Source organism: Blastomyces dermatitidis (assembly GCF_000003525.1).
Source record: "Blastomyces dermatitidis ER-3 genomic scaffold supercont1.12, whole genome shotgun sequence".
Classification (NCBI taxonomy): domain Eukaryota; kingdom Fungi; phylum Ascomycota; class Eurotiomycetes; order Onygenales; family Ajellomycetaceae; genus Blastomyces; species Blastomyces dermatitidis.
In genome coordinates this window covers 2034658-2045677 of record NW_025544785.1, presented here as the reverse complement: position 1 = coordinate 2045677, position 11020 = coordinate 2034658, and the positions used below count along the sequence as shown (strand labels likewise).

At 35.1% G+C, this 11020-nt stretch overlaps 1 protein-coding gene across 1 annotated transcript; it reads right to left on the bottom strand.

The window, feature by feature from the left end:
* Positions 1-7934: 7934 nt before the first annotated feature.
* BDCG_17894 (uncharacterized protein) lies at positions 7935-8369 on the bottom strand (the record flags this gene model as incomplete). The annotated part of the gene is made up of 2 exons (XM_045426940.1): positions 7935-8240; positions 8337-8369. 2 exons carry the CDS (start codon positions 8367-8369, stop codon positions 7935-7937), a joined length of 339 nt encoding a protein of 112 aa, XP_045282750.1.
* Positions 8370-11020: the final 2651 nt, after the last annotated feature.

The window sequence follows — 11020 nt, the reverse complement described above, 5'->3', positions numbered from 1 at the left end:
ATCAGAACTCACTCAGTCTCTGATAGACTGACTGTGTGACCGTGTCTGAGATCAGAACCAGATTTTTTGATAGTTTCATTACCAATTCAACTGATCTCATTACACGGTTTTAACATTAGATAGTAGTCTCATACTGTCTCAGTGGGACTTACTGTCTACTCTTATCACATTTTCCAAATGAGATCATGATTTTCACTTCTCAATTTAAATTATTTTTATTGCTTTAAATGACTTTAAATCTCATTTGAGCATTATCAAAAAGCATTACTTTTTAAAAAATTAAAAATAGTCTAAAAAAAACCTTAAAATGTCTAAAAATAGTAACTTTATGCCAAGAATAGAACTAAATGGGACCAAATGAGATCACTTTCTCATTTTTTTCAAGTCATGGTTCCATTTTAAGATCTGATATATAGTCACTTTACCTGTTTTTTTGATAGCCAGTCCCAGCGGGATTCATGCCAAGAAATGTATGAGACCAGACCAAATGGGATCAAACGTGAAATTCATGGTCCCGGCGGCCAGTCTAGTCTCTGAGCTTAGTGAATCTGCTGCTGTAAGAGTTTCTTAATTGAAGTAAACTGTTATAAGCTGTTATAATCATGATAACAGTAATCACTGTCACAAGTTTCTCAAAATAGTAATATCAGTAATGAAAGAATTTCATTATTATGAGAAGCTTCTGATTATAAATGTAATAGTTGATCTCTACAGATTGCATCTTCTGTAAGAAAAAGATCACTGAAACTCAGTTCTCATGTGATTCAAAGGTTTCTTAAGCCAGCGTACAATTACAGGCGTACGCCGGCTTCTTATATTGTAATCTCGTACACTAAATTAATTAGTGTACACTATGGCCCCTTTACACTCATACGTGTATGCTAGTAGTTTGGAAGTGGCTGTGTGATTATCTGACAGTTGTATGTTCTTCTGAACCACATCCTTCCTCACCAGATTTGGTCACACTCACGTGACCATGTTGTACGCCCTAGCTTCATGTGGATTAGCTCACCACTAGTGTTTCATGATTATGTGACCTATCTCTGATTCAGCTAGCATTCTGCATACACTCTCACAAAGAAACTTCTACTATATTACATCACTCATTTACTAACTTTTCTCATTCTTCAATCATCTTCTTCATCATCATCATCATTGAATGTCATCATCTCATCTAAGATTTCTACTCCTTCTTCTGTTCAACTCTTTTGATCTGTTCATCTATTACATCATACATGTTTCTGGCAATGACTCTCTGTTCTCATAATAAGTGTCATTGTAGTGCTCATACTGAGCAGTTTATTAGCAGTAAGTGTAATGTGTTGTGAAACATGATCAGGACTTGTTTATCTTCTAACAATTGTCAGAATGACATATTATCATGAATGATGACACATCTTCTTCACCTTCTCATATGTCTCTGATCATTTCTCTTCTCAGCAGATTTCTGATCATGTTTTCTGGCACAATTTTGCATGAATGCAGATGCTGATATGTTTGTTTTTATTTGTGTAGAATTGTCATGTGTTGACAGATCTGTGTCTGCTGATGATAGTGAACCCAGTGTTGAATTATTGATCAAGAACTTGAAGGATGTGATAATGAAGGAATTGCCTGTGTCATGTGTGACCAGGTCTTCAGTGTCCCCCCCTGTTCCTTCTGTCACTCCTTCTCCTGCTGCTCCCCCTCAATCTTCTACACTTGCCTCTGTGTCTGATTCTCCTGCTTCTGCTACCCCTGTTCCCGCGACCCCTACTTCTGCTACTTCTGGTTTTATCATCTCTGCCTTCCTTACTAGCTCTTCCCATTTCAAGGAGATGTTGTGTAGGCTCAGTGAATCACATTTCTCAGTGTGTACACTCTCACCTTTCTTACTGACCTCTAGAACAATTTATTGCATGAAGATGATATACAACATGACTATCTGAAGTTCAGTCACAGACACTGATTATTACATTCATTTTAAATATTCATGATAAGACAATTGTTCATTCATCTCAGAGAATCATCCCTCTTCTTAACAGTGTTGAGATTATAAGTCTTTTTCTTTTTTCATCTTTTTCTTTCTGATACTGATTTTCCTATTCTTAGGAAAAATTATTATGAGTTTTGCTGTGTATGAAGTTATGATATTCACAGATATTAAGAAACTTTTTACAACTGTAAAGTTCAATATCACAGAGATATCTGCTCTGATGAATTCCTTCAGAATGATAGATTTATATCAGCTTATTCTCTGACATCTGTCATCTGACTTCATGATGCAGACAAAAGATATCTGTGTTTTCAGAAATGAGAATGTGAATGTTGTACTCTTTTACATCTGCAGGTGTGAGGCTCATACACCTTGTCTGAGATGTCATTATGAAAATGAGCTGTTTACACACTGCATTCTGCTTCCTGTATTCCCCTGTGTCCTTCTCTCTCTTTCTGAGAAGCCTTGTATGTGTTGTAATTGCGTGTACAATTCTAAGGCCAGCAGGTGTTTATTCAGTAATTGTTACCCCTGTTTTTGTAGTTTTATACACTAACAATAGTTCTTAGTTGCTCTGGCATCAGAGGTCATTTTAATCAAAGATAATAACATCACTGAGACTACTCTCTCTCACTCTTAAGCTTCTTCTGTTGCTTCTTCTCTCTTTCCTGTGAAGAAGGTCATGTGCACACTGAATCATAAGCATTCAGTCTCAGATGACTTCTGTCATTCATTCAGTTCTGTATCTCTCTCTTTCATTTCTTCTGTCTCTGTTCTTCCTGCCCTGGCTCCTGGTCTTGCAGGTCCCGCACTCTTCTTCAATTTCTCTATGTATATGTATACACATTTCTATATTGGCATTCCAGCCAATCTTGTGATAAATGACATTAATGTCATACATAGAGCAGTAGAGGAATCAGAGATGTACACAGCATTGTTATGAGAGCAGCTTGCAGCTCTCAAATCCCTTGTGAATCTTGAGTTTTAAGATTTTCTTTGTTTTTGGTGTTTTTCAAGTGACATGGCATTGGAAATAGATTAAACATGTGATATATGAAAATGAATGAAGTGTGTATAATAACATTTATCTTTTGCAGCTGATTCTTACAGTTGATAATCAATTCATTATCTCTTTTCTTACACTTTTTCTCTATCTGCTAGTCACTACTCTTACACAATCTCTATATAATACAGCATTCAGTGACTAGATTCAGCAGCTTTCAACTTTTTATAATTCTGTCTTATATATTATACTGTCTCTCTTCACCTGCTCAGATCACTACAGTAAACAGCTTATTAAAACTAACCTCATCTGATCTCTGAGCATTCTCAGAGATTGAGATGACTTGGTTCTACATGTCTGCAGATGTTTCAGATAGTTCATCCTCTGTGGTCTTCATGATTGAACTGGTGTAAACAGTTAAATTCAACTTTGAATTTCTTTTTCTTCTGTGATCTGATTCACATACAAGTCTGTCACTTTGAGACTGCTCTTTGTCATGTTATGTCTGCTGTCTGCAGCATGTTATCATACAACTGACTACAGTCTCATCACTTATTGAAGTGTAATATTCACCTGATTTCTTCATTTCTTCTCATTCTTTTCTTATAATCATGAAAAGGTCAGAATAAGTGAGATTATCTGGTTTATAAGTGTCTATGATTTCTCTTACTTCATGAGACTTTTCAATTGTAAGTTCTTTCTTTTTCAACACTGACAATAGTGCTGCAGATAATCATAATTCACTCAGGTCTTGCATCTTTGCTTTCACAAGTCATGAATTATTAATTAAGTTGTGTAAGACCTGTCTCTCTAGTTCTTTCAATGCATACATTTTCAGAGAATGTGATTTAAGTATCTTATATGACTCAAATTATTTAGATTGAAACTTCTCAGAACTCTCATTGCATACAAGAACTCACATTCTCATCTTGAGACTCAATTTCTTAACAAGTGAGTCTTGTATTCTTTTCAATTGAATTGCTCAGTTCAGGAGTAACTCATTAGCTTTTGTGTGTGTGTGGCTGATCTCTTTCAATCTTGATTCCACATTCACAACTGTTGCATCTGCAACTGCTGTTTCTGCTGTATTCACAACTGTTGTTTCTGCTGCATCTGCAACTGCTCTCTCTCTCACCTTTTCTGAAGCATTCTTCAAGATGTGCGGATGCAATTCATACAACAGGTAGAATGATGAACACTTGAAGACTGCATGCTGTTGAATCCGCATGGTCAACAGTGCCTGCCTGAGATATTCATCTCATAGTCTTGTAGGCTTGCTCACTAGATATTTCATCAGCATGTTGCCTAAGATTTTATTCAAGTGTTCTATCTTTCTGTTCATCTGCAGATGATATGACATTGTTCTACAATATCTTGTCTGTAACTGGCTCATAAAATGCCTCACTGCTTCTCTCATAAGGTTCACATCATTATCAGTTAGAATCTCACGCGGTATTTCATAGTTGACATAGATCTCATCATGTAGAAACTTCACTATCATCTTCTCTGTCATCTCTGAAACTGCTTTCACAACTGGCCAGTCAGTAGCATAATCAATAGCAGTGATTATTCATCAATTTTCATTTGACATTCACAGTAATATGCCTATGAGATTCATCTCTCATTGTTTGAACAGTTGTATCATACATTTCACCTGATGTTGTACTTTCTTGTGTTTCAATCCTTTCTTAGATCCTTTCATGACCTGGCAATTCAGGCACTCATGAGTGTATGTCTGAATGTCCTCAGCCATGCTTGGCCAGTATGCTCTTGATTCAAGTACATTCATGAGTTCAGAGCTTTCTAAGTGACTGAATTCCTTGTGCATATGAGCCATCAAGTTGTGTCTAAATGAAGATTCTAGATAGGGAGCTTCTGTGTATTCTAGATTGTGATAAAGCACAATGTTGTTTTCCAATTTTCTCAGCTTAAAGTTCAGAAGCATCTCTTCTACTATTTTCACAAGACACTTGTTATTCAACATCTTGTCATTCTTCAAGTGAGAGATTATAGCATTCACTCATTCTGATTCCTTGCATCTTCTCAGTGTGTTTAATGTGAACATTTCTTGTACCTGGTTTGCAGAACCCTCACTCATGAAATTGAGTCTGTGACTGATTGTGTTCAGCATCACTGCATCTGATCTCTTTCAGTATTTAATATGAAGATTATATACTTAGAACTCTGAGATTCAACATGCTAAACATTTGGAAGATTTTATTATTAATTATAGATAGACAAGACTTTTGTGATCTGTGATCATCATTGTTATATGCTCATTGTTAATATATCTATTTCACAACATCAGTGCATGCTTGATCACTAGCAATTTCTTTTCATGCACTGAATAATTGAGCTCAGTGTCTGATAGTTTTCTATCATTGTATGCCACTGAGTGCAGCTTGCTGTTCTTGCTCATCTGTAGAAGAGTGTCTCTGATAGCTCATTCAGATGCATCTGTCTTGATATAGAAAGGTTTATCACAATCTGATTGAATAAGCACTGAGAATGTTGTTACACATTCTCTCAGTGTGAGAAAAGCCTCTTCACACACAGCATTTCAGATGATTGAATGAAACTTCTTCTTTCACAGATTTGTATTCATTTCTCTTAAGAGATCTGAGAGTGATGCAGATATTTGTGCAAAATCCTTGATGAATCTACAGTAGTATGAGATCAACTCAAGAAACTGTTGTATATAATGTACATTTCTCAGTCACAGTCAATTCACTATGACATTCAATTTCTCTGAGATGAGATGTATACAGTTATCACTCACTACATGTCTCACAAACTCCAACTCTTCTATTTCAAACACACACTTGATTGATTTGATGTAGAGCTTATACTCTGCCAGAGTTGTAAGCACTTCATTGAGATGCTTCAGATGTTCATTGTATGAGTTTGAAAAGACTAGAATGTCATCAAGATATACAAGGCATGAGGTTTCATTCTGTTTATAAAGAATCATATTCATCATTGTTTGAAAGATGGTGGGTGCATTTGTCAGACTGAATGACATTGCTAGGAATTCAAACTTCCCTCATTGCATATTAAACACAGTTCATGAGACTGACAGTTTGTCTACACAGATCTGCCAGTATTCTGAGAGAAGATCAATCTTCAATAGATATCAGGTGTTTCTGACTGTATTCAACTGTTGTTGAATCTGTGGCAGTGAATATTCATTCTTGATTGTTAGCTTGTTAAGTGCTTGATAATTGATACATATCTGTCACTCTCCACCTGCCTTTTTCATGAATAGGACTGGAAAGCCCCACGCGCTTGATGAGGGTCATATGAGACCACATTCTAGAAGGTCTGTGATCTGATGCTTCTGTTCTTTGAGATGCATTTGTGACAGGGGGTATGCATTCTGATTGACTGGTTTTGCATCCCCTGTGTCAATCTCATGTATGAATCCTTGTTTCAGCAGCAATTCTGGTGAAAGATCTGTTTGAAAGACCTTTTCATGCTTCTTCAGAAGCTCCTTCATATGCTTATCCTCCTGCATATCTTTTATCTTGGTTTCCTCCGCTTCCAGGTTCTGTATGATATACAGGATGCTTTCAGATGAGATCTTATGAATCATTCTCTTTACTTGTTAATGTGTAAGCAGATTTAACCCTTCTATATCAGGGATGTGAAATGTCCTTCTCATATCAGTTGATAGAATTGTATGAATCATTTTCTTCCTATCAGTCAACTGCATATGACATGTACATCATTGAATCTGCAGATTGAATCTTTGAAATCAATTGAGTCTGAAAATAAGGTTATATTTCATGTTCTGCAGCTCTCATGCTCAAATATAGCAAGATCATTCTCTGAAGTGCAAGGAAACTCTTACTTTTGCAGATGATATCAAATATCAGTTATCAGATAATCTTATACATCAGGGATTCTTCACTCAGCAGACTTCTTTCAGTCTTCAGATTATATAATCATCAATATATTGTATTAAAGCTTCTGTATTCACTAACACTTTTGCAGCCATCTCTCAATTCTTATCCAAGTGCCTCTTATACATTAACATTTCAAGTCTCAAGGCATTGAGATGAGTGTTCACTTCATTCTCACTTACATCTCAGTCAGAAGCCTGCTTCTTCTTTGCATTCACAGAATTCAGAGAATTATCTAATACAGACATCTCTTTCACTTTGAAGGCTTTTTATAGAATATCAGTGAGTGTCTCTGAGCTCACTGATCCTGCTAGTTTTTTGACTGCACACACTGAATGCAATCTTTTGTATCATGATTTTGACATCTGCAGTTGAAACAAGCTCAATACTCATGACATCAAGATTTTCACTCAGAGAATCTCTTTTTCAGAGGATTCAGTGCTTTAGCAATGACATTCAGATCTAGATTCATCATATCTGAGTGTGTGACTTGTATCATAGAAGTCTGATTATCTGTTCTTCACTGAGACATACTCAATTGCAGTATTTTCTGTTACAATTAACTCACTTGTTCCTGTATAATGAGAATATTGTATGCTTTCTTCACTGTGCCTGGCTGTGAGGTTAAGCATTTTCATTTCACTCTTAACTCAGGTGTAAGATCATGAATGAAGATCTGTAAACAGAAAGATGTTGAAAGCTCTTCATTCAATATAAGATAGTATAAACTGAAGTGTGTGAAGTATGATGTAAGATTGCTCACTTGTCTACACTCAGTGAAGTATTTGTAACACTTATCTCACATGTTCACTTTCTCAAAGTTGTGCAAGATTCATTTGAAAAACTCATTTCATGTTCATGAGAATGAATATCACTTCAGATCTGTGAGATTCATCTTTTTATCAGTCATTCATAATGACTTCACTTTTCTGTGTAGAAATATGGCAGATCTTAAGACTTGTTGAAATTCTGTTGACTGCCTGTCTGTGAGTTCACATTCAATCTGATAATATGATCACATCTGACTTAGTCAGCTGATTGCAGCATCATTTTTTCAGTCATCATTGAAGCTTGATAACTTCAGCAGATCTCTCAGCTTGATATATTTCATGCTCAGATTCTCATCCTGCACAGCAGTCTCTGATGATGTGTACACTTCTGAAGAGATTGTGAATGATTGTGATGAGATCTTCAGGTTCAGTGTAGTCACCTGTCTGTGTAAACATTTGATCTTCTGCTGCAGGCCTAAGATCTGATTTTCTCTATTCTTATTGATGATGGCAATTGCATCGGCGAAGCTCTTCATAGTGAATGCTTGGTTCACAGTGAATGTCAATTGTTGTTTAATCTTCACCTCAGCCTGTCACTGCATACACAAGGCCTCAATCTCATTTAGAATTCTCATATGTGTACAGAGCTTCAATTTCAGTTCAGTGATCTTGACTGCTTTTCTTACTGCTTCAAGTAAACCCTCTGAGAGATTCTGCATATCTTTCAATTCAGATAGCAGAGAAGGGTGTTGTTCATATCAGCTAGAGAAGATATTCATTTCAGTGATTTCTCATTGATTGTATGATGTCTATCATTATTGCTGTATCATTATATTGCTATATCACTGTATCATTATATCACTATATTGTTATATTGCTATATTGCTCTGTTATCATTGTATGACTCCAGTGATGGCCACCCCTTCTTTTTATCCTTCTTTTGGGTAGGGAGTAGACTTCTTTGAATCTGGTTCACTGCTCTCATCCCCTTTCTCACACCTCATCTGTTCATGTCTCATATGTGGCATTCGCCTGGGTGTGGAGTTTTCCCTCAACAAGTGAAGCAGCATCAATCAGATGCTCTTCTGCTCACTACTCTTCATACACTATCTTTTGAGACATTCTAGGACCACACTGGCATGATAACTATGAATCACTTTGTAGACAGAATTATCACGCCCTGGAGGAGCCTGCACTTCTCACCAGTTTTTAGACATGCTATCAGATGTGATTCAAAGGTTTCTTAAGCCAGTGTACAATTACAGGTGTACACTGGCTTCTTATATTGTAATCTTGTATGCTAAATTAATTAGCGTACGCTATGGCCCCTTTACACTTGTACGCGTACGCTAGTAGTTTGGAAGCGGCCGCGTGATTATCCGACGGTCGTATGTTCTTCCGAACCACACTCATTTAACTGTAGTTATAAGACTATTTCTGAAATTATAAAGAAGAAGACATCTATCTTCAATCTGATTAAGAGCAAGAGATTAAAGTGAAACAGCATCACTGCATTTATAAATATCTGTTTCAATCTTGCAAAGACTCTGTAAGCTTCTGAGATAAGAAAGTTCTTACAGTTCTCTCTTCTCAATAATCTTTTCATTCTCTATTTATAGAATAACTTCTTCTTGTTTTCATTCTTCAGCATGTCTGTAAGAGTCAAGAAGATTCTTAAAGAAAATGCCTTCTCAACTGTACAGACTATACTCTCTGATTAAAAATCAATTTTCTTCTTTAAATGTTGAAAAAGTTGATCATGAGAAGTTATGTCTCTGAAGAGAAAAGCTTGAATCTCTTATAGACTTACAAATAAGTGAACTATCAAAAGAGAAAGAATATGAACAGCATTTGAAGAGAATTTCTACAATCAATATAAAAGACTCTATTCTGATTTATTCAGATGGCTCAAAAAATGAGAACTTGAATAGATTAGACGCAGGCATTGCTTATACTGAAGATAATATCAATTTTATCTCAGATTTCTGAAATCTAGGCTCTGAATGTGAAGTCTTTGATGCTGAACTATTTGTAATAGTGAAAGCTTTCAAACTCATTGAAATAAAATCTCATAAAAGAGGAAATTGTTTGAAAGAGACATGAATATTCTCTGATAGTCAAGCTGCTTTAAAAGACTTAGAAATAGTCAGATTTATAATGATTAAATGAATCTTGAACTGATCTTAAACTCTATTTTAAAAATTCAAAAGAGAAGAATATCAAAGCTGATAATTCATCTGCACTGAGTTCCTGCTTATATGAATATTCATGGCAATGAATTGGCTGATTCAGCTGCAAAAAAGAGTGCAGAATTAAGCAGATCTATTCAAAAAATTGTGTCCTGATCTTTTATAAAGAGAAAAATAAAAGAATCTTGTTTAGACAAGTGAAATGAAAGCTGGCAGAAACAAAAGAAAAGTATACATTATTCAAGATTTGAAACAAAACTCAAGTGAAAATCTTGTTCAATTAAATGTAAAAAGAAAATATTCTCATCTATAATACAGCTGAAACTAGGACATGACTATTTCAAATCTTATATACAAAGATTTGATGATAGATTTGACTCAATAGAATGCTCATTCTGCAATATAAATGAGAATTCTGAGTATATTGTAATGCACTGTGCATTATACAATAGTCTCAGAGCTAGATTGAAAGAGAAGTATAATCTAAATTAATTAAATATGAGATTCTTATTCTCAACTGAGACAGGAATTAAATACTTAATAGACTTTCTATCAGAAACTCAAGCAGCTACAAGAAAATGACTAAATTCCGAATTATCTGAATATGAAGAGGAGGAAATCAATCAGATATAGTCTGTTAAAACAGCTATATACTATCTTTTAATAATTTGTTTTGTTACAGTCTTTCTTTATTTTATCTTTTCCTTTCAATTTCTTTCTGTCTATCTATTTAATATGTCTATCTTTAAGACTGTGTTCTCTTTTCCTTTGTCATGATATTGTCAAATGATTTCAAAGTATGAGATGATGTTAAAACACTGCAATTTGTAAACAGTTTTTGTATTCTGAGCTGAAATTTTCTGATTTTGCATATCTGAAATTGATGAATGTATAATAGTTAACTTTACAGATATAGGAAAAACTCTGAGAACTAAAAGTTCTCAGGTAGATGTCATAGTCTCTGACTGCATACATCTATAATTGAAGAATAATAATAATAATAAGAAGATTCTTATAAATGTAAAGATAAACTGTCTATAAAAATTCACAAATCTTAGAAAGATCTGAATCTCATGAATACTAGTTAACTCTGATTATAATAGTGTAACCTGACGGAACCGAAGCGGTGGCTAGTCGGCGGTGTTATGTAGAAGTAGTTGTTTGAAAAGCTGTATAAGTGA